Consider the following 25,416-nt stretch of genomic DNA (forward strand, 5'->3'; position numbering starts at 1 on the left):
GAAAGTGGGAGGGGGTTCTCCTGGAATACTAATGGTCTTAATCATCCTATTAAAAGGAAAAAAGTTTTTAAAGTGTTCCAGAGACTTAAAGCACAAATTTTATTTTTACAAGAGACCCATGTGCGGAGGGGGGACAGACTACGTTCTTTTAAATTCTGGAAGGAACAACAGTTTCATTCGAACTCCAATGCTAAGATTCAAGGCGTCTCTATTTTTATAGACTCCTCAGTTACTTTTATGCAACATGATATTATTTCTGATCCGAATGGTAGATTTCTATTGGTTAGTGGTCTACTATTTAATAAAAAGGTAGTTTTGATTAATGTCTATGCTCCTAATATGGACTGTCCGGAATTTTATAAATCATTATTTAATCAGTCCCCGAATTTGAATGAGTTTTCATTGATCTGGGGCGGAGATCTTAATACCTGTTTATCTCCAGCTTTGGACCGTTCGGCTCCTCTACGGACCTTACCTAATAAATCTGCAACTTTGATTAATTCATTCCTTTCCGATTCTGGGTCGACGGACATTTGGCGTTTTTTGCATCCTCAGGAAAAAGATTTTTCTTTTTTTTCACATGTTCACCATTCCTATTCAAGAATTGATTATTTCTTTATTGATTCTCGTCTTATTTCTTCAGTGATTAAATGTGATTATGATTCTATAACCATTTCGGATCATGCTCCACTTAAGCTTTCTATTAAAATTCTGGCCAATATACAAAATAATAGACAATGGCGTTTTAATTCGCTGTTGCTTCAGGACTCAGGACTTTGTTAACTTTATGAATGAACAGATTGATCTTTTTTTTACAATTAACTATACGGAGGATATTTCTGTGAACATTCTTTGGGATACTTTTAAAGCTTATATTCGTGGTCAGATTATCTCGTATTCTGCTGCTTTGAGGAAGAAGCTGAAGCAGGAGGAGTTGGTAATTGTGGACAAGATTAAGGAAATTGATAAGAAATATGTTATAGCTCCTTCTGAGGAGTTATATAAACAAAGAACTGAACTTCAAATGGAACACAGTTTATTACTTTCGTCCTCGATTGTAAACAAATTAAAGAAAACAAGAAGTGAATTTTATGTACACAGTGACAAAATTGGCAAACTGTTGGCTAATCAACTGAAGTCTAATTATGCTAAATCTCAAATTAATCAGATTTATAACCAAAATGACCGACTGATACTTGATCATGTGGGGATTAATCAAACCTTCTGTGATTTTTATTCTTCCTTATATCAATCAGAGTCTCCTCGAGATTCTAAATATATGAATGATTTTTTAGATAATCTAGACTTCCCTGAGATTTCGCAGGATATGTCTTCTATGTTAGATACTCCCATTACCACGGATGAGATTAAGAACGTTATTTTCTCTATGAATTTGGGGAAAGCTCCTGGCCCTGATGGGTTTACCGTAGAATTTTATAAATGTTTCGCTCCTTCATTAATCCCTTGGTTCTGCAGGGTTTTTGAGGCTTCATTAAAACTTGGTAAACTTCCTGAATCTTTCAATAGAGCGTCAATTTCTCTAATATAAAAGTAGGATAAAGATCCTGCTCAATGTGCATCTTATAGACCAATATCTTTATTAAATGTTGATTCTAAAGTTTTTTCTAAGTTATTAGCAAATAGATTAGAAAAAGTACTTCCTTCTATTATTTCGGAAGACCAAACGGGTTTTATTAAAGGTCGTTACTCTTTTTATAATATTCGCACACTGTTAAATATTGTTTATACTCCCTCACAAAATGTTCCTGAGTGTGTTATCTCTTTAGATGCTGAGAAAGCTTTTGATAGAGTAGAATGGCCTTATTTATTTAAGGTGCTTGAAATGTTTAATTTTAGCTCGAAATTTATATCCTGGATTAAACTGTTATATCATTCTCCTATAGCCTCGGTCCATACTAACTCTTTAAGTTCACCTCTTTTCCCTCTTTTTTGAGGTACTCGACAAGGTTGTCCTCTTAGTCCTTTATTATTTGATATTGCATTAGAACCTCTTGCAATTGCCATTCGAGAATCTCCAAATATTACTGGGATAACTCGGGGCTTAAAGTCCCATAAAATATCACTCTATGCTGATGACTTACTTTTATATATCTCTAATCCCCAAAATCCATCCCAGCTGTTTTAGAGCTATTAGCACAATTTGGTCTTTTTTCAGGTTATAAATTAAATCTTAGTAAGAGTGAACTTTTCCCGATTAATAAGCAACTTCCCTTACATCATAACTTTCCATTTAAATTGATTAATAATTATTTTTCATATCTTGGGATTAAAATTACTTGTAAATACAAAGATTTATTTAAGATTAACTTTTTACCATTAATAGACCATATTATTCAACTTTCATCTAAATGGTTTCCTTTATATTTAACTTTGATTGGTCATATTAATGCAGTTAAGATGCTTTTTTTGCCAAAATTTTTATATATATTTCAGGCATTACCAATCTTTGTTCCAAAATCTTTTTTTGACAAAGTCGACTCTAAAATTTCTTCATTTATTTGGCAAAATAAAAACCCGAGACTGGGTAAAATACATTTACAGAAAGCCAGGAGAGATGGAGGCTTAGCATTACCTAACTTTAGATTTTATTATTGGGCGATTAATATTCGACATATGAAATTCTGGTTACTTGACCAGGATATACTATCCATTCCTAAATGGGTAGCATTGGAATTACAATCTGTTCAGGGTTATACACTTGGCTGTATTTTAGGTTCCTCTCTTCCTTTTGATTTGAAACGCCTTAAACAGGTGTCTAACCCGATAGTTAAATATACCTTACGTATTTGGTTTCAATTCAGAAAATTTTTTGATCTTAATCAATTTGGGTTAGCGATTCCTATTTTAGGTAACATATTTTTTCCTCCCTCTTTTACGGATCGTGCTTTTCAAATTTGGAAGACTAAGGGTATTTCACGGTTTTTGGATTTATTTTTAGATGGTTCCCTTATGTCTTTTGAACAATTATCTAATAAATATAACTTATCAAGAATACATTTTTTTAGATATCTACAAGTTAGAAATTTCCTAAGTACTATACTTTCTTCCTTTCCAATGTTTCCTCCTACATACATTTTAGATACTATAATTAACCTTAATCCATGTCAGAAAGGTGCATCGGCTATGATTTATAATATTATTATGAAACTTAGGAAAGCTCCATTTGATAAGATTAGGGTAGATTGGGAACAGGAATTGGGGTTTATCATTTCTGTGGATGACTGGGGGCAGATTTTACAATTTGTCAATACTTCCTCTATCTGTGCTAAACATTCCCTAATTCAATTTAAAGTTGTTCATAGAGCACATATGTCCAAAGATAAATTAGCGCGCTTTTATTTTCATATTAATCCTTTTTGTGATAGATGTCCGGGGCAGATAGCCTCTTTAACTCATATGTTTTGGTCTTGCCCTACTCTGGAAACTTTTTGGAGAGACATTTTTAATATTATCTCCAAGGTATTGAATATAGATATCTCTCCTCACTCTATTACTGCTATCTTTGGACTACCTAAAATTTCCAGTAATCTTTCCCCTTCAGCCCGTAGAATGATTGCATTTCTTACTTTAATGGCGAAAAGATGTATCTTACAACATTGGAAAGAGCTCAATGCTCCATCTACCTTTTTTTGGTTTTCTCAGACGATATTATGCTTGAATTTGGAGAAAATTAGAAGCAATCTTTATGACTCCTCATTTAAATTTGAACAGACCTGGAGATCTTTTATTCAATATTTTCATTTAATGTAATATATACCCTTCTTGTTTTTTTTACTGTTTTTAATGGAGGTCGGGATTGAGGATGTGATTTTAAGTTTTTTTAACTCTGTTTGGTTTCAAGTTAGCCCATTGCTTTGCTTTGCTTTTAGTTAGTTGCACGGTGGGGTTTTTTTGGGGTTTTTTTTTTTCCTTTTCTCTATTGATATATATATAAAAATTAGTATACTATTATGTTACCTTGGTATGTTATGTTTAAATTACATTGTTTGTAGTATTTTTTTGTATTAATATCTTCTGTAATTTGATTATATTCTAACAGTGTATTAATGCTTATATGGCTTACCTTTTTGTATACTTATTCAATAAAAAGATTTAAAAAGAAAGAGAAATTACAAATACAATAAACAACAAGTTTATGCTTACTTAAAAAAAAAGCAAGGGGGGGGGGAGATCCGAAATGATAGGAGAAGACAGGAGGGGGAGGGATGGAGGAACAACACCTTACATTCTGTCTGGGTAGCCTCCAACCTGATGGCATGAACATTGACTTCACAAACTTATGCTCCCCCTCGTACCCCATCCATTATTTATTTACATGCACACATTCTTTTTTTTTCTCTCTCTCTCTCTCCTTTTTCTCCATCTGTCCCTCTCACTATACCCCTTGCCCATCCTCTGGGCTTCCCCCCTCCCCCTTTTCTTTCTCTCTAGGCCTCCTGTCCCATGATCCTTAAACATCCTTTTTGCCAATCAACTGTCCAGCTCTTGGCTCCATCGCTCCCCCTCCTGTCTTCTCTTATCATTTCGGATCTCTCCCCCCCTCCAACTCAAATCTCTTACTAGCTCTTCTTTCAGTTAGTCCTGACGAAGGGTCTCAGCCTGAAACGTTGACTGTACCTCTTCCTAGAGATGCTGCCTGGCCTGCTGCGTTCACCAGCAACTTTTGTGTGTGTGACTATTGTAACACTGCCCTTTTGGCATACATTTTCTATCTCCCATTGTAATTTGCAGGCCACATCCTTACTACTGTTTGAGGGTCTGTATAAAACTCCCATCTGTGTCTTTTTACCCTTGCAGTTCCTTAGATCTATCCACAATTCAACTGCTTCCCACTCTATGTCACCTCTTTCTAATGATTTCAATTTTCTTTTTTAAAACAGCAGCGCTGCACTACCTTGCTGCCTATCGTTTCGATACAACGTACATCCCTGAACATTGATCTCCCAGCTATAATCTTCTTTCAGCCATGATTCAATGCCTACATCATGCTTGCCAATCTGTAACTGTGCTACAAGTTCATCGACCTTATTCCATATATTGCATGCATTCAGATATAACATTTTTAGACCTGTATTACCCTTTTTGATTTTGTCCATCTTTTGCATTGTGGCTCATCCTGTTGACTGTAATTCTGCCCTATTATCAGCTTCTCCTTGCTAGGAGTCTCACTGCACATTGCCTCTGTTTGTAATGCAACTACATCATCCTCAGCACTATCACATTAGTTCCCATTCCCCTGCCAAGTTTCAATAGGTACATTTAATGTCAGAGAAATGTATACAATATGTAGAAATGTATACATCCTGAAATTCTTTTTCTTCGCAAACATCCACGAAAACAGGAGTGCCCCAAAGGTGAATGACAGTTAAAATGTTAGAACCCCAATCCCCCAGCTCCTCCCTCCCACGCACAAGCAACAGCAAGACAACGATCCCTCCCCACCCCCACCAGCAAAAAAGCATCAGTGCCCTCCACCGAACACTCAAGCTTGCAGCAAGTTAGTTTAAACCCACCCGAACTCTAGCCAACCTGCCCACGAGGATATTGAACCCTCTTAGGTTCAGGTGTAAACTATCCCTTTTGGATATATCGTATCTTCCCCAGAAGAGATCATAATGATCCATAAATCTGAACCCCTGTGACCAGTTCCCTAGCTATGTATTTACCTGCCAATCATCTTATTTTTACCCTCACTGGCATGTGGTACAGGCGGCAATCCAGAGATTACTACTACCCCAGAGGTCCTGTTTCTCAGAAGATTTTTCTATTTAGCTCCCTAAAATCTCTCTTCAGGACCTCCTCACCTTGTCTAACTAGATCATTGGTGCCAATATGTACCAAGACTTCTGGCTGCTCACCCTCACCCTTGATAATGCCATGGACACGACCCGAGACATCCCTGATGCTGGCACCAGGAAGGCAACATACCATCCGAGTGTCTCTATTGCGCCACAGAACCTCATCTCTGTTCGTCTGTCTGAGGAATCTCCTATGAACACTGCAGTCCTCCTCACCTCTCTGCTCTTCTGGCCACAGCACCAGACTCAGTGCCAGAAACCCGATCATTGTGGCTCCCCCCGGTAGGTTATCCTCCTCAATAATATCTAAAGTTATATTATTATTCAAGGGAATGACCTCAGGTGTACTCGGCACCGGCTGTGGTTTGTCCCTCCTTCTCCTGACAGCCGCCCATATACCTGTCTTCTGCAACCTAGGGGTGACTGCCTCCCTGTAGCTTCTGTCTATCACCTCCTCATTCTCCCGTATGAGTCGAAGGTCACCGAGCTGCACCTTACGTTCAATGGCCAGGAATAGAAAGTCTTACACTTCCAGTCACAAAATTCAAGGATAAATTCATGATTGTTTAATGTCATTTCCAGTACGCCAGCGTTAAGGAGAATTAAGTCACTGTTACTCTGGATCTGAGGCAGCACCAAAATAAACATAATAAGAAACACAATAATAACAAAAGAACAATAAATACAAACACGCAAATAGGTTATAAACACGAATTGATTGGATGTCCATAAAGTGATCCAAAAATCATAAAAATAATCCAATCACAAAACTAAGTATACTGTACAGAAAATCTCAGCGTGCTAAAGAAGAAAAGAAGGAATTGACTTTTTGCAAGAGCTCATGCAGCACAAGTGAGGTCTTGTTTTGTTTAATACAGCAAGTGGATAAACCTGAGAAATTAAGTTTAAACACAAACTCATATAAAATGAGGTAATATCAGAGCACAGTTACTACCATTTTTGGCTATTGCTAAAGAGAAAGAAAAAAAATAGACCAAGAGGAAACGATTCACATTATCTTTTTTAAAACAATGATACCATTTTGTTTTGGGATGAAGCAGCAATGCATGATGAGGTTAACGGCCTCCTTCCCAAGTTGTGGTGGTCAAACAGCAAGTGGGAGAAACAACAGATCAGCTGGAGTTTTTGAACTGTGATCAGTATGCCGACCACCCCCACACCCAGGGCTCCTGTCCACAACCTATACTCTCTGTGCACGTTAAGCAACGGCAGAACTTCATCATGGTGAAATGTCAGATAACAAAAAGAGGTTCCAGGAAGGACAATATTAGAATCTCCACTTCGGACACTTTGCTTAAAACTCTTTAACCACAGTTTAGATTTGAGTGACTTGGAAGTTGTTTCAAAACAGAATGGAACCTGGATACCTGATCCAAGCCAAGGATCTGTTCAGACTTGAAATGGCTTGGGGACAAAAGTATAGGTTCTTAAGAGTTAGGTTGAACTAAATAAATACTCTACTGAAGTCTCCATGATTCCAAAAGTGAACAATTGCAGAAATAAAAATAGAAAATGTTAAAAGTATTTCCTAGACAGCAGACATGCAAGAAATCAGTTTTTCCTCTACAGAATAGAGCCTGACCTGCCATGCATTATGAACATTTTCTATTCCTGTCTCATGATGACTCTTTGTTTTAACCAAGTGTGGACTGTTAGAGATACAACTTGCAACAGGCTCTTCTAACCCTTTGAGCTACGCAGCCCAGCAACCCTTGACCAATTAACCTACTCAGTACCCCTCATGACTATGGGAGGAAACCAGAGCACGCACAGAAAACCCCCACATTCCAAAGGAAGCATGTAAAGACTCCTTACAGAGGACTGAACTCCAATCTCCAACACCCTGAGCTGCAATAGCATTGTGCTAACTGATGCGCTCACACACTTTACTCCGTGATAAGCTTCCCGAGGCAGTGAGGGAGGTTTGGCACCAAGGACACCCCATTATCGTGAGGTGCTCCCTCAGGGAGCATCGCTGCTGCCTGTGGGCATTTCTAGCCGGTACTGAGAAGAACTGCTGCTGAAGAGTGTAGGTGTGTGACTGAAGACTCGGGAAGGCTACAGGGTGAACAGCTAATAAAACTTGTCTGAAGGGGGAAGAAATGCACTTGCATGGAGAGAAAGTTTTATAAACTGACGTAATGCTGATTTAAAAGGGCATGTAGTGCATTCCAACATCGTCTTTGGCAACGGTCAGGTTGGCTTAGATAGGAAAAGCCCAATACCTTGGATAGGGGTCAGGTTTGGATTTGCTATCATCTGTGTTTTGTTTAAAATCTGAACAGACTTCTAACACTCATGAGATTTCAAGCCATTGCTGACTTCATATTGTGCAAGCTCAAGCGTTGGAAACATCATTCATTCGAGTCATAACCTGCACAGAATCAGCAACTCTCCCTATGTACAGACTTCACAACCAGCTTCCACTCTTAATATTCAGCTCTCAAGCAAGTCTGATCATGTTTCAGATTTCCAGTATTGAATGATTTCCTTCCTTTTAACCAGGTTCTCTTTCTTCAAATGTTCAACAAAAACAGGTTAGTCTACATTACAAGACGGGAAAGTTCTGGAAGTTCAGTGTAAATTTTCAAGCACCACTCTGTTATTTTACCATGCATCAGGGCGAATCGCATGAAAAGCAAATTGGTTGGCTGAGATGCATTAAAGCTACCACTAAGCTGAATTACTGAAAAACTCAGCATTTCTGGGGAATATTGTGCCCTAACACTATGTCAGAGAAATGTGCAATAAGAAAGAACCCCGTCAAGTTAATTTATTATCTAAATGGGCTCACGGTAGATATATGGGTCCAACTTGTCTCACAGCTCTTGATGGCTTTTTAAAAATACAAATAATCAATTTAACCATTAAAGGACAATTAGCTGCTAATTGCAAACAAGAGTTCAAATCAAACAGAATCTTCTTAACTAGTTTATGTCACCTGTCTCTCTTTTCCCCCTCAGTTCCCTTGATGTTGAAAATGCTGACAAAAATCACCCCTTAAAATCTTTTAAATCCAGGCATATAACCCCAGTTGTGTAAAAAGAAAGACATTGCAGTTTGTAGTATTGGTGATGCAATGTCATACAATAAACAGCACCTATACTACATCAATTTCAAGTAATTCACTGACTATAAAATTTAATGGGATAGTCAAGGATGTAAAATGAACCTTGTATTTTGTGACATTTTTGGCTTAGCAGGCCCACTGAGCAGCTGCACCTACATCGCTCTCACCTCGTGACTTGCTTATGGAAGTCCGTCAGCTGCTTGTGTGTAACCGTGACAGCACCCCCTGCTGTCTCCTTAGGTAATGACTTGAGTGAAGCTTCTAACCATCTGCAAAATGTCTGGAGGAAGCAAAAATTGTTCAGTTTATGGAACTGCAAAAATACAGCAAAGTTATGGAGTGAATATGATTAACATATTTTCTAAATTTTAAGAGACAGGGAGGATAGTTTAAGTTTAAAAAGATTCCCCAGGGTCCAGAGTGATAATGAACACCATCAACTTGTGTTTGCCCAAGTGCAACCCTAACCCTCTAAACCACTAACACATTGACAAGTGGAAAGGCAAAATGCTATTATTCTTTACAAACCCAGATGCAATACTTTAGTAATAAATTAAAAACTTTCCGATGGATGTGGAAAAAGGCAGGTGGAGCCAAGTGGGGGGAGAAGGTGAAGGTGGAGACAGCTACTGAAAGGTGATGATCACAAATGCTAGAAACTGATAAGTAATGAAGGTGATAACAAGAACCATAAAGGAGAGACAGGTTGCAAATGGAACCCCATTCTACTCTCAGTCACGATGCTGCTTCACCTACTGAATTGGTTTTATTTCCTCGCTCCAGATTGCAACAACTGTGGTCTCTTGTGTATACATGCACTTCGAGTCTTTTGGTATAATTTCTTCGAAGTATCATTAAACTAATATGACCGATAACCTGGAAAGCTCCAAACACTTAACAGTGAACAGGGAAGAGTTTAATGTTTAACTTGACTGGCCCAACACCTCCAGAATTACAAGACGATACATTTCTCATACCTCACATTCTGATGATACAAGGAGGCCACTGAGCCAACTTTCTCATCAGTCCTTTTCCCCACTTAAATCCCTCAACCTGGGGTCCACAGACCCCTTGCTTAAATGGTATTGGTCCACAGCATAAAAAAGGTTGGGAACCCCCCCACTCTAATCCAATCACATACCCCACCAACTCTCCTGCTGCCTATCTACATGAGTGGCAATTTACAGTAGTCAGCTAATTGCTACCAATTTTTTGTGTTTTCGAAGACCAGAGCATTTGGGAGTATGTACAAACTCCACTAAGACAGCACCCCGAAGTCAGATTGAACCCCGGTTGTCAAACCCGGGTGCTATATGACAAAACAGATATCTTAGTTGTGCTGAAGCTTGGTTCTTCTTCCAATGCAAACACTTGAATTACAAATTTGTCCCTAAAACCATACCGAGCCCAGAAAAGCCACTCCATTACTTAGTGAGTTGGAATGAAAAATCTCTTTGGCAGACCACATGTGGTCTGCTTGAAAAGCTGAACTATCCAGCAGGAACTGGACAATTATGCAAAGCTACCCAATTCAGCAAGTACCTGTTTGTATGAAGAGAACAGAGAAGCTAGGATCATACTCTAGCATAAGAGGAAGAAGAAAGATGCTTAGTATCCAGGGATAGATTTAAAGTAATTTTAAATGTTAGGAGAAAGTTTTTAAATTTAGTGAACTGCTCTTATTTAGAGTGCACTGTCTGCATAGATGGTGGAGGCAGATGCAATAGTAACTTGGAAAAGGGAACTGAATACATGACAGGAGAAAATTTAAAAATTGCCAAAATATAGGCAGGGAAAAGCCAAAAGTGAGACTAATTGTATGGTAGTAGTCAAATGGCTTCATTCTGTGCTGTAAATTCTGAGACGATGCAATCTTACTTGATGGTTACCTAAAGGGAGGGAAGTGAAATGGAAGAAGTTGCCCACCATCACCCACACCATGGCTGCCCTGTGCAACCCCTCCATTCCTATGTCAGTTTAATAGTCAGTGGAATAGTCAGTAAATGTCAGTGGAACCTTACCGCTCTGTCAATCTGCATTATTTCCCACATAACCTCCGCTAGATCTGGTAGGGTATATGGGGGCAGGCAGAAGCACACAGCTTGAAGAAGCTGATTGACCAGTTGCTGTCCGTGCTGGGCCAGCACTTGCTTGATCAAAGCCTCTCGCAGTTCAAAATCATCCTCGTGCTGTGGAAACAGGACTGATTACTTAATTTTGTTCTGCCACCAAAGTGAGGTTATTATACAGCTGTGGTCGTATCTGCAAACTCTTAAAATTAGGAAATTTACTTCTGGGCGTGAATTCTATATTACAGAATCAGGTTTAATATCATCAGCATATGTCTTGATATTTGTTAACTTTGCAGCAGCAGTACAATGCAATACATTGACAACAGAGAAAAAAAGCAGGAAATTAAAATAATGTAGTGAGGTAGTGTTCACGGATTCAAAGTCCATTCAGAAATCGAATGGCAGAGGGAGAGAAGCTGTTCCTGAATCGTTGAGTGTATGCCTTCAGGCTTCTGTACCACCTCCCTGCTGGTAGCAAAGAGAAGAGGACATGTCCTGGGTGGTGGGGCATGATGGACACCACATTTCTGAGGCACTGCTCCTTGAGGACGGCCTGGTCACTACAGAGGTTAGTGCTCATGATGGAACTGGCTAATGGTAAACAAATATTAAGAAAGGGTCATCTAGTCAAGAACTAGTTCTGGGGATGATACTGTTTGGGTTTTATTAGATTTCTATCAGATGAATGACTATTGTTGAGACTGTTTGGTTTCAGTATCTTTTGGTGACCACTTGCAAAGTTAGCATTAATCCCCCACCCCCATTGCCCTTGAGAAGGCTATAGCCAGTCACCGTTTTGAACCTCTACAGTCATTCAGTGGAGTTACTTCCACAGCGAAGTTGGCAGGGCCTCAGTGATAAAGAAGAAACAGCAATATATACCAGAGACAAGATGATGTGTGACTTAGAAGAAACCTGCAGATAGCGGTTCTTCCAATGTGCCTGCTATTCTTACTCTTCTTGGTGGTAGGGGTTGTGAGTTTGGGAGAACGAGTCTTTAAGAGAAAATGCTGTGCATTCAGTAGATGATATACACAGTAACCATCGGTATACTAGTGGAGGAAGGAGTGAATACACTGGGAAACATCTGTATGGATACCAGAAAAATACTTTTTCAGAAATATCATGGGATCATTAACATTACATGAATAGACAATCAGCCACAACTTTACTCAAGTGATGGAGCTTCTGCTCACCCCAATAACATGTTGAAGTTTTGGGCAAACTTGAGAAAACTTCTGAGTGCAACCCAGTTAATGTTCAGTCAACCAGAGTTTGTGAACTCAAATCAATTGTGTCTCTGACTTACATCTTTAGCAACCCCTGTGTGGATAAGATCCCGCAAGAATTTCATGATACTGCAGTTAGCGTCCCGGTGGTCGAGGATGACAGCTGCGATAGCACAGTTCAATATATGAATGATGATTTGACTTTGGAGGAGTGTAGTTGGACTCCGTTGAATAAACCTACACAGGAGAAAAATCAAAACAGAACCAGAGAAGTACTTGAAATTAAGTAGTTTTGGACCTCAAATCATAAAGTTGGATTAAAGACACTGGAGAAGTTGCAAGGAAAAAAAAAACTATAAGAATAAGATGGTATAATCATCAGAAAAGACAGAAGGGATGTACTAGAAATGGTTACAGATATCAAAGCAGAGTTTAATAGGACAGATGTATTTATAAGGGGGTCCTACATTGTTAGTTGTGGGTCAGACTAATACTAGGAAAAATACGACAGAATCACATAATAATTCACTTTAAAAAAACTCCGGGCAAAATACTTTGCGTAGGTCGTGATTAGAATTTGGAGTATTCAGTTAGTCAGAATGAATCGCACCGATGTAGTTAAGGGGAAAAAGATACACAAACTGGAACAGCTTCACCGATTAATTCCACAGCAGCCTATGTCATTAACAGAGGATGAATGCTGGAGCAATATCTTGTAAGAGAGGTACCTTCCTGGAAAAGATCAGTGAACAAGGCAACTATTTCATGTAAACCCACTACAGAAAGTAGTGAAATAGATTCCTCAATGTACCTGGTTGCCAGGCGGAAAAGATCGTCCACTGTGTCTGGGTGATCCCGAAGGCCATTTGGTTGTTCAAGAAGCTGAAAAGTTGGCATACACAAGGCCTGCAAAGAAAGACATGCAGAAGAATGTAACTGTTTCCTGTGCGCCCACAGAGGGCAGATCAATACTGGAATTGCCGTCTGCTTTATTGCTTTCAACCTTGAGATAATAAAGGATACCATCTCAGGGTTCCAATTTGCTCGTTCACCCTTAACCCCACACACATCCTACAAGTTTCAACAGACCAACTAACCATAGAACAACAACTCAGTCTAATCTATCCTTTTTTAACAAACCTTCTAGAGGGAAATCTGGATAGTAATTGCAGGTGGGAATGCTGGCCAATTTTTCCCAGTCTCTCACAAAACGATTTGACATCCAAATAAAAAGAGCAGCTTTGCCAACCCCTCCACTTAGATCAACTAACTCTGCAGTGCCCAGAATTGGAGCTGGTATCTTCAGTACTACAGGTCCCAATATAACCGCAGGCATTGTGCCTTCAAGTTAATAATTTTCACTATAAAATCCAGCGTCAAGTATTTACCTTTTAGAATGTCATCTTTCATTTTGTGCGCGTATATTTTGTTTGAGCATTCAGTGCTCACATCAGATTTCCTTCCTTACAAACATTAACAGGATGATTGCAATGTTGAAGCAGCACCACATGCCCTTGATTTATTTCCTTCCTGAATTTGTTCATACCAGAGAAACTGTATGTAAGATGAGAAACTATTTCTTCTGGTATGAACTTCCCAGCAGTCAGAGTGAAAGTAACACACACACAAAATGCTGGAGGAACTCAGTAGGTCAGGCAGCATCAATGGAGAGGAATAAAGAGCCGAAGTTTCAGGCTGAGGCTCTTCATCAGGACCGAAAGGGGATTTTTCTGACTGTAACACATTCATTCAGCTGTGGTGAGTTCAGCTCTCTACACCAAAAAGATATGTTTTTACTAGATGAACTCTAGCAGAGGAACAAAGCTATCATACAACATGTTACTGAAGTTGGGAGATGCGGATAACAGGGATCAAATCAAAAATTAATAGTTGCCTGATACTGAGGACACAGAGCGTTTCACAGATATGTATCTCTCTAGCCTAACCGTCAGTACTTGAAACTTGATCAGGAACCCAATCCTACAAAAGTTTAAACACCTACTTGCCTTTCAAAGGACAGTGCACAATACCAATAACATTATAGTGACTTGAACACCGTATAATCGCTGAGGTTCATCAGGGCCAAAATCCAAAGAAAATTCCACACTGAGTCACATAAGCACATATCAGGACAGGTAACTATGGTCAAAAAGGGAAATTTTAAGCAGTGCCAAATTGGAGGAAAGTTGTTGAAGGGTGGGGGGGGGGAGAGAGGAGAGGTCAGCTCTAATACAGTTAAAAACACATTGCCAATGTTAGATGTGATGAAATTACAGGAAGAAGCGCAGGCTGCCCAGCCCGACTAACCATACTCAGATCAAAAGCAATTCCAACGTACCACTTCCTGATGTTCTCAGCCAAATCTTTCATGGAGTCCAGGCTCAGCAACAGAACTGTTTCTTACCTGCACCATGTCTAGTAATCCCTGCCGACATCCTTCCTCCATTCCATATTCATCCACCAGAATACTGCCGAGGTAGAGAAAGCAAGAATGTGGGTGTACTCGATACACGTTCACCATCTACACAGGAAGGAAGAATTAGAAAATGTAAGGGAGATGGTAACCAACACTGCTCTCACCACCACAGCCTGGAATACTCAGTGGCCACTTTATTAGGTACACCTGCCCATTAATGCAAATACGTATCACAACGGCCAATTGCATGGCAGAAACTCAGTGCATCAAAGCATGCAGAAATGGTCAAGAGGTTCAGTTGTTGTCCAGACCAAACATCAAAATGGGGAAGAAATTTGATCTAAGTGACTTTGACCATGGAATGACTTGGTGCCAGATGGGGTTGCTTAAGTATTTTGTATTATGAGGAAAGAAGCCTAATCTGTGGAGAAGGTGATTGAGAGGTGACTTTACAAGAACATTAAACAACAGAGAGCACAGGAAAGCTAAGACTGGAAAGAGTGTTTCCTGTAGGTCTTTCAAATATCCAAATATTTCAGTATGGCACTACAGAGAGAAAAAACAATAATGCTGCTTGATAAACTTCACAATTAAGTTCTTGATCTTAATTTATTTATTTTTAATTAGGGATGCAGTGCAGAACAGGCCCTCACAACCCTTTGATCTGTGCTGCCAGCAAACCGCCAAGTTAACTTCAGCCGAATCCAGGGACAATTTACAAAGACCAATTAACCTACTAACTAGTACACCTTCGGACTGTGGGAGGAAACCGGAACACCTGGAGGAAACCCATGTGTTCATGGGCAGGACCTACTGACTCCTTAAAGCTGACATCAGGATTGAACTCCAAACTCCTATACCCCGAGCTACAATAGCGTTGTGCTTACGCCACCACAGCACCCACATAATACTTTCACAGACAGCTTTTCGGGTGATGTACAACACAGCTTTAATATGATTAAAAGATAGTGATACAACTCCTGGCTAATGAAGAGAACTGTGACTCATGCGTCAAAAGGCTTATCTCATTGAAATCCTTTACAGTTTGGAAAGGTAGGTGTAACACTCACCCACAATCTATGTATAATTAAGAATGCCTGGAACACTGAGAATGGTCTGGTCTGCTCTCCTTTCTCAGTCAATGAGTCAAGCAGGCTAATATATTGTAAATTGCATTAAATCAAATCAAATCATATGAAAATATATAAAAATGCATTGTTAATTTTGGTGCTGGGATCAATCATATGCCAAGTTCCATTCAACCAACTTCTCCAAGATGTTGCTCCTGTAGCACCTGGAAAAATAAATGCGCTGAAACTGAATTATTTAATGTTACAACATTACCCTCTGGTGGCAACAGAGCTGTATTTCCAGAAATCCGAGATCATTAATGGAATGGTGTGTGTTCCTTTTCTGCAAATAGTTCAATCTAAATGAAGAACTGAGGAGCACCTTGGCTGGCTGAACATGATTTCAGGATCATGACTCAGGGACCCCAATACTCTAGCAGGTAAACAACAGGAATTCTGCAGATGCTGGAAATTCAAGCAACATACATCAAAGTTGCTGGTGAACGCAGCAGGCCAGGCAGCATCTGTAGGAAGAGGTGCAGTCGACGTTTCAGGCCGAGACCCTTCGTCCAGACTAACTGAAGGAAGAGTGAGTAAGGGATTTGAAAGTTGGAGGGGGAGGGGGAGATCCAAAATGATGGGAGAAGACAGGAGGGGGAGGGATAGAACCGAGAGCTGGACAGGTGATAGGCAAAAGGGGATACGAGAGGATCATGGGACAGGAGGTCCGGGAAGAAAGACAAGTGGGGGGGGGTGACCCAGAGGATGGGCAAGAGGTATATACAGAGGGACAGAGGGAGAAAAAGGAGAATGAGAGAAAGAATGTGTGCATAAAAATGAGTAACAGATGGGGTACGAGGGGGAGGTGTACTCTAGCAGGTATTATCTTCTAAATTCCCTTCCAACACACAAGCTATGGAGAAGACAATATCTATTTTCAGGGACACCAGGAGAGATAGTAAGTTTCCGGAGTGAAGAATTCATTTAATTTCGAAGTCAGTAATACGTTCTTCAGTTCTCACCACTTGTGGCTACATGCATACTAATACAGAATGAAGAAGAAGAAGAATATGCCAGTTCTTTGAGTGGTAAATGACATCCTCCAGGAAAGCCAAAAGCTCTCAAGAAACTTGATGCCGTCCAAAAAAAGTCAGCTTGATTGACAAGCCGTCAACCACTCGGGCATTCATTCCATCCAACACTGGCTACAGCACAGACTGACTACAGTGTACACCAAGTAAAAAATGTACGGCAGCTACTAAGACAAATAATGCATTACCTTGTCTTGAAAAAAAATGTCAAGATACCAATCTTACATTAGGATTATTGGGCTCAACATAGTAGGTTACGATGTCCTTTGTAATAAGTAAAAAAGAGATAAATTCATCACTCTAACATTTTACTGTCTTTCACCATGAGGATATACACCATGTCCAATCCATGGCTTATATACAAACAGAGAACTGTGAAGATGATATGTGCTATAATACTAGGGTACCTCAATCAGGGCCTTTCATCATCACGATCCATTAGCACTTTCACCAGAAACATAAACCATCACAATCAAGCTACGCATGTACTGTACATTGAAATGCAACAATTTTAAGATACTGACAAAAGCAAGCAAAACATAAACTTAAGAAACTGGTCTCCCACTTCCCCACCTCCCCCTGCCCCTCAACATCACATTAGATTAGAAGTGTTCAAACCCAACCTACCTGAGTGACCAGAGGCTGAAGTAATGCTGCAGAGCCTTTCCCCACACAACGTACAGCAAATCGTAAACACCGGCAGCAACGCTCCACAATCCGATTGTCCGCTTGGTGTTTGTTCAAAGTTTCAGATAAGACAGGCCAGATCTTTTTCAAAAAAAAAGAGGCGGTGGTGGGAAATACACTGTATTTACAGAATAAACAACAGAAAACCAAGAACATGGAATTTGCCTTGTAGGTTGATCAGCATCAGAGAACCTTATAAACAAAAAACGAATGGAGCGGGAATAGGCTATACTGCCTTTCAAGCCTGCTCTGCCATTAAGAACATAGCTGAGCTTCTCCTCAGCACCATTACCCAACACTACAACCCTCGATTCCTTGAATAACCGGAATGACTGAGCCTCCACAATTCTCTGGGGCTGAGAATGCCAAAGGTTCATCAACATCTGAGTGAAGAAATTTGCCCTCATCTGAGTTCTAAATGGTTTACCTTTATCTTTGAGTCCTTCCCTGCATCGAGTCTTTCAATTTCATTGAACTCCCCTTACATTCTGTATTGAAGAATACAGTACCAGTCTATCCAATCTTTCCTCAAAAGACAACCTCGCCAGGCCCGGAACAAGTCTATGAATGTTATTTAAACCATCGCCTTTATATTCTTATATTGATGGGCAATGAAGTCTGTCCTTGCCACTGACAGTCTTATACCAAAAAAATGGAGTCTACATGGACAGAGAATTTTAAGTATGATGCTGAGATACATCCAAAGGATGCACTGGGACATAACATCAGTGATGTAACCTGGGGTCATTAGGTGTTTCGAGTCTTTCAACATCAGACACTGTCGCCCAGGTGACCCAGCCAGGATCGATCAGGGCTTGACTTGTAACCCAGCAGCATTAGTCCACAGGTCACACCTCCTGACCCATAGCCATCCACAGACTCGTTCAGCAGCCTCTGTGACAGTCCTGATGGTTCTTTTCTTTGCAGCCCCCTTAATGCCAAGGACAAAGTAGGTTCTGCACAGAGAAGCCAGCAAAACCTCTACACCCCACTTCTATAGGCTCCCATTGTGCCCTGCACTCCTGTCTCTGGCTCTGCTCTACCATTTCCTGGTACTAAGCTTTCTTACACTCAAACACTTCCTCATCCAGTCTTCCTAAGAACTGCCAGTTCTACCATAACCACCTGCTTCGAGTTTGTGACCATGTCAGACCTCAGGGATGATGATGTGATGAAGTCAGGGAATTTCAATATGATGAAAAGGTTGGTTAAGAGATATTAAGAAAGAGTTGAAGGAAATGACAATAAAAAAAAACGAGTGAATGATAAACACGAGAAATTCTGCAGATGCTCGAGATCCACACAAAATACTGAAGAAACTCAAGCAGATCAGGTGAGACCTGCTGAGATTCTCCAAAAGACTGAAAGACTGGGTTGAGAGACAAGTTGAGAAAATCAGGTGAAATGATGAGCAGGTTTAATGAAATGAATGCAGTTCACTCAGCCCAGTCCTTACTCAAACAAAACCAATGTCAGATGTTCTCCCCATGGGCAAGGACTGAGGTAAGTGAAGGAGTCATGAATACCTAGCTGATCTGCAAAACCAGTGCTCATATTTTGCAGCTTCCTATTTGAAAGGCTCAGTTTCTTGTGAATAAATACACCCAGCTGTCAGGAAAGCCTTCTTTTGTGAAAGAGCACAGAAATCATAGGAATTTGCTAACAATGCATTAAAAACAATACAGAATCCACCCTTGCAAAATACTGGGTGCAAGTTCACACTCAGGATTATTTACTTCACTCTGCCTTCTTATTGGCTTGGTGTGCAGGAAAAAAATCAAAAAATGCCAGACTGCTGCAAAAACTAGGTGACTGATGCCCATTAGGCAAGTAAATCCCTTGCCATTGTCTAAACCAGACATAATGGCATACATGCCTTCCCTAGTTAAAGCACTGGGAATAAAAGTTAAGTAGTTATGTTGCAGCTGCATAAAGCTTTAGGTAGGGTACATATGGAGGATGCACAAAAGGTTTATCAGGATGTTGCCTGGGTTGCAGTACTTAGCAGTAAGAGGAGGTTAGACGAACTTGTGCGCGCTGGAGCACCACAGGTCAAAGAACAATCTGATAGAAGTATATAAAATTTCAAAAGGCATAAGAGATAGACAGGGTCTTTTTTACATAGGTAGTCAAGGGCATAATTGTGAGGTGAGAGAGGGAGAGGGAAAGTTCAAAGGAGACGTACAAGGAAAGTGTAGTTCTGTGTGTGTGAGAGTAAAATTATTTTTTTTATATAAACATAGTGAGTGGCAAGTGCCTGGAATTGGTGGTAGACAGATACAATACTGAAGTTTATGAGGCATTCAGGCAGATACAGAAGTGGGGAATGGACTATCTACAGGCAGATGGATTAGTTTCAATTGGCATCATGGTGGGACAAAGGGCTTTTTGCTGCACTGAACTCTTCTATAATTCTTATACATGGTGTATGCTTAAACAAGAAATCCAGAGTACATACAACAATAAATGTGGCCTAGATGCCATTAAAAGAACCTCAAGAGTTAAATATATTAATTATCCTGTTCTCGTGAATTACACAAATTTATCTCATTGCAATAGCTGAATGGCTGAACCCAGGGATCTGTAATGCTCGAGTGAACTAATTACATGTACATCCAGTATCTGATCAAATCCCTGATTGCTTCTTTTACTCAAATACAGATTTAGACTTGAGAGAGAAGCAAAATGGTGCTTTATCAAGTAAAAACACCAATCACTAACTGTTGTTTTGTGAATATGTCAATCTTTGCAAGAAATATCCTTCAAATCAATACCTCAAAGAGAAACGGGTAGTGTGAGCGTTAACTGACCAGGATCTAACAGCTCCCCTACCCATTTCAATCAGTAACCAGGCAGTCAAGCAAGAGCTTTGGTTCAGTTTCTTATCAATGGGAAGGAACTTCAACTGTGTGGCTCTCCCTCCTGGAGAAGTGTTTTAATCTGTGACTCAGCTGTATAGCTAGAAAATTGCAGGGTTCGTTCAGATTAATTTAATTAAATCTAATAAAACCTTTCTGGAAAATAATAGATCAAAATTTGTTAGTGTGAGCAACCTCAGCTCATTACTGACCCAGGAGTAAAGCCTGAACTTATTTTTTTCTGTCTGTAGAACTCCAGGTGTCAACTGGCTGTTAAAACCCCACTTGACAGCAGGGTGACACAGGCCAGGAAAATAACAGCCACCTAAGCCAGTCTCCTATTTAGCTGATTATTGTCAAATCTGTCAAAAATACAAATGATTTCTTATCACTCTGTCACTCTTGAATAATGAAAAATTTAAGGTTAAAAACTTGTTAAAAATAAAAAATATCTACCTAAACTGTCCAAAAGTTTGTTCCCTGGTACTCACTCTACTTCTTTGTATGCAAGTAAATGGAATTGCTGATAATACCAAATCTAAGCTAACAAGGGATGCCGCCCAGGGAAATCACAACTCTGTACTCCCACACTGAGTTTCAGATCACAATTCCATATGGAAAATCATTAACAGGTGAGACCATTCAGTTTGGGATTTCCATATGCACCTACAGGTCTAGTAACTGGGTAGACAATAAATGGGTGGACAATTCTGATTTGATGGAGACAGACATGAAAGCACAGAGGAACATCTGGAGAAATTTCTGAAACGTCAGTTCACTGCCGTTGTTACTGCGCGACCGAGAAATCTTCTGGAGGGAAGGCCCCAAAATCCCCGGCTTTGCCTGCTGCTGGTGACCGAGATTGAGGTCAAATCGTTCAGATAGAGATGGTGCTCAGTACTCAGTGTGAGAAGGCTGATCGGAGGCTCGAAGTTTTCAGATGACTCAGAGTCGGACTGTGGTCAGGCATGGCAGGGAGAGTTTCCTTCCTTCGCCCGTCTGTGTGAGATGTGGGACATTTGAGAGACTTTGAACTTTTTACTGTGCCATGGACTGTTCTTGATTAAGTTATGGTATTGTTGCACTGTTGTAACTATATGTTATAATTATGTGGTTTTGTTAGTTTTTTCAGTCTTGGTTTGTCCTGTGTTTTGTGATATCACACCAGAGGAAATATTGTATCATTTCTTAATGCATGCATTACTAAATGACAATAAAAGAGGACTGCGCGTCTTCATAATCTAATTGATTGTTCTTATAAGGATAACACATTTCTCTGCTATATCTACTTCTGTGAGTTGGCATTTATTGAAACCAAGCAAAGGTAAACGCATCAATAGTTCTCCCCATAAGAGCAAATGAAATAGAATAGAAAACATAAGGTCACATTCATTGGAAAACTTGAACCACTAGTATTACAGAGATCATTGGCTGTGGCATGAGGATAAACATAAGAAACAATGCCAAAAGTGTTTCATTTTGTCTCTCTAGCTCACTCTACTATTCAATAAGAAACTAGACGACCTTTTACCTCATCATTACTTTCTTGCACTTATTCCATATCACCCATTTCTTTATATTCACAGCCTTCTTCAGTAGAGGCTTCCAAAAATTTAGCACTGATTAAGAAATTATTCTCCCTTTTCTGAACAGACTAGTCTTTAGTAAAATATTGTTCCACATACCTCAGGCAAGGTAAGCATCAATTCAGCACTAACTGCAACCTATACCTTTCAATGGGATCGTCTCTCATTCTTCCAGCCTCAAGAGAGTATAGACTTAGTATGTTGAATCTCATGCAGCAAAATCTGCCATATCAGTTATCAATGCAATCCCTCTAATGCAAGAATAGCATGCCTTGGGTAGAGAAACTAGAGGGATATAGAGTATTCTATACAGTCTCATGTGGGCACTATATAATAGGAGCAAGATGCCTCTACTCTGACATTCTCAGGTTATAAGGACTGCAAGCTGGACATGGACTTGTCTTTGATATTGTTACTAATGCAGTCCAAGTTATGACGGCATTACTAAATGGTGCTGGGTAGGTGAAATATGATGATAACAGAACAGCCAAATTATGCTCCAAGTTGCCATAGATTACCTCAGAGGTGAAGGTTTTGGACTTCTATGTGGAAGAGTTGTTGATTTGTGAGGTGCTGCAGTTCACCTATAAGTCTACAGGCATGGTGCACTGGACAATTAAGCCAAAGCCCTTCAAATTTATCTGCATCTGCAAGTCAAATTAAAGGCACCTGGCTCTGTGATGTTGATACAACCAAGATTCAATGAAAGAAGGAATACAGTAACAATAACAAGAATGGGCATGTCAAACCACCGTCTTTCCTACCAATTTATGAAGTAAATTCCAACGTGAGGTTTGACATGGTGGTGGCAGATGTGTGGGGGTTAGAATGAAATGTCAAACAACCCAAAAACATATCCATACCCCAACAAACGACTCACCCATCAGTAGCACTGACCGTGCTGTTCTGACACATGCACTTACTTCATGTATCACCTTCTGACATGGATGCGTCTGTCCGTTTTCAACAATAGGATTTGTGTGTCTGAAAAAGCAACCAAGTTCAATAAATCATTAACATAATTCATATTACACACAAAAATACAAGGCAAAGTAACTCAAGCTTTCTTCATCATTAAATGACAACTTCACCTACGTGTAGCTAACTTTGCCCCAGATCCCTCAATTAAATTAGGAAAAGATATTCTGATCACTTTTTCTCATCGTTAATCTTTGTTAATCATAGTATATCACCCTCAGATTTCAAATCTGCAAACTGGCTGAGCACCAACTGTATATAGAGGCTTCACAATTTCATTCTTTCATGACCTGTTCCTAACTTTTTAAAGTAGGTTGGAGACCCAACAACCAATAAAAATAGTTTCTCTCCATTTACTATACTGACTTCCTGTTGTATATTAAAAATTCAATTAAAATACCCTTTTAAATATTTAGATTCCATGAAATACACCCTGTTATCTCCTGGAATTATACATTTAGTATGGTTTTAATCACAGTTGACAGTACTCTATTTTGTACTCTGAAACAGATTCCTATCCTCCAATACTGTAGCCAAAACAATATAAAGGTGAGTATTCCATTTGTCTTTTAAATTATTTTTTAGGCATGTCCTTGACATTTTAATAATGTACAGTACACAGAATGATCACCACTCCCAACCCCTCACCTCCACATTTATTTAACCACCATTTCTTCCTGTTTTTCAGTACAGTGAGAACCATTGTTCTATCCCTTTTAGACCCCAAATGCTTTGTGTCATGTTGCGTTGAAATCCATTTGCCTGCATTAAAACGTATTTTGTCACAGCTTTCCCATTCTCTTCTACGGCAATCTTAAAAAGATTTTGTCACATGTATATCAAAACACTGAAACTTACAGTGAAATGAATCTTAGATTTGAAAATGAAATTATCATGTTATCTTAAGTGTAGTTAATAATGTTATTTTACTAGAGTTAACAATATGTGAGGAGAAAGTTACTTAAGAGAAATAAGAATTCAAGAATAGCATTTGGACACCTACTTAAAGTTAGTGTGGTTCAACATAGACAGTAAAAATAGCAAGGTTTTAGGATTACTGCAGTGCCCTCTGTAAACTTCAAGTCAGATTACCTCACTCAATAAGCACATTTGTAAATGCAGGAGAGGAAAGGGGAAGTAAAAATAAAGAGAATATCATGACAAAATGTGAAAAGAAATTGTGCGCAAACTCAATTAGGTGGATTTAATTACAACTGGAATTACTTCTTGGAGATGTCTTTTCCTCATCCACTAGACTAGATAGTAATCTACGTCCACTCAATCACAGTTTATACTTGCATAGATATGCAGTAATAGATGCCACTGACTTCAAATTCCTGGTCATACGAGTAAAAGCAAGAAAGCTCCTGTTCAAAAGCAGCGAAGCCTGCAGAAAACCACCAATCAGCTGTGTTATAAACCTGAGTCTTGCTCTGTCCTTAGACTCGCCATCATCACATACAGGGGCATTCCCCAAGTTGATCAGCTGACAGCCCAGTTTAACGTCTTCAAATATATTATTATTTCAGTAATGTATAATTTATATACAATTATTTTCTTCCAACTGGTTCCAGAAGTATCTAATCAGCACTAGCCTTTGGGGCAGGAACTATTTCACAGAATGGCTGTATAACCTTAATAGCATTGGTGAGGCCATAGAGATAGAGGAGTTTAATGAAGCCACCAGGTTAGCACAGGCAGCAGCTTCAAGGAGCAAGCTGGGCCAAGTGCAGTCCAGCCGCAACAGCAGGACAAGCGTTAAATCAGTATCCAGTTAATGCCTTTTACTGCAGGGGAAGGATTAATTAGAGTAAGAGTGTCAGAACTGTGCAGTTCCAGAGTAAAAACCCATCCTGATGTCCTACCAGATGGATTGAACAAGCAGACAAGTACTTCATTCACCTCATCACTGAACTGGTCCCACAACCTAGGAACTCACTTTCATGGACTCTTCATCTCATGTTATCAATATTTACTGCTCATTTATAATAATTATTTTTTTCTTCTCTTTTTGTATTTGCACTATTTGTCGTCTTTTGTTTGCCGGTTGCTTGTCCATTTTGTTGGGTGTGGTCTTTCATTGATTCTATTGTGTTTCTTGTATTGACTGTGAGTGCCCATAAAAAAGATAAATCTCAGGGTTGTATAGGATGGCATATATGTACTTTAATAATAAATTTTCTTTGAGTAAATTTACTTTGAAGTACTGTGTGCAATCCCAATAGCAAGGCAAGTGTTAATCTTGGTGACAGTTACAGTCTGTGCTTCAACTTAAGGGTTAATCACTTAAGCACAGGTTCTGTTGTGTAAGGATGATTAAGTGCCAAAGGAAGTGCATATTGTTGGCCCAATCATTTATTAAAAATATTTTTATTGTGAAACCTCTCCACTAGAACTGCGGTTGGTAGTAGATATTGTAGACAAATCATCTGTATTAGTAAGGTTCCCCTTTATGCTGGCTTGGCTGATCTCAGCTGGGCCGCAGCACAAACCACATGGTTTCAACCACTGCTGAGAAG

The 25,416-nt window shown here is 39.5% G+C and overlaps 1 protein-coding gene across 1 annotated transcript in view; it reads right to left on the reverse strand.

Annotated features, from left to right (window-relative positions):
* The window catches only part of tnpo3 (transportin 3), a 60,322-nt gene that overhangs the window by 7,746 nt on the left and 27,160 nt on the right, over positions 1–25,416 (reverse strand). The window contains exons 15-21 of the mRNA XM_063072961.1: positions 22,843–22,903; positions 17,416–17,556; positions 14,616–14,732; positions 13,023–13,117; positions 12,292–12,448; positions 10,932–11,099; positions 9,078–9,190 (exon numbers count right to left, since the gene is read on the reverse strand). Coding sequence (XP_062929031.1) covers positions 9,078–9,190; positions 10,932–11,099; positions 12,292–12,448; positions 13,023–13,117; positions 14,616–14,732; positions 17,416–17,556; positions 22,843–22,903 — 852 coding nt within the window. The remainder of the gene's footprint in view (positions 1–9,077; positions 9,191–10,931; positions 11,100–12,291; positions 12,449–13,022; positions 13,118–14,615; positions 14,733–17,415; positions 17,557–22,842; positions 22,904–25,416) is intronic.

Source organism: Mobula hypostoma, chromosome 20 (genome assembly GCF_963921235.1).
Source record: "Mobula hypostoma chromosome 20, sMobHyp1.1, whole genome shotgun sequence".
Lineage (NCBI taxonomy): Eukaryota > Metazoa > Chordata > Chondrichthyes > Myliobatiformes > Myliobatidae > Mobula > Mobula hypostoma.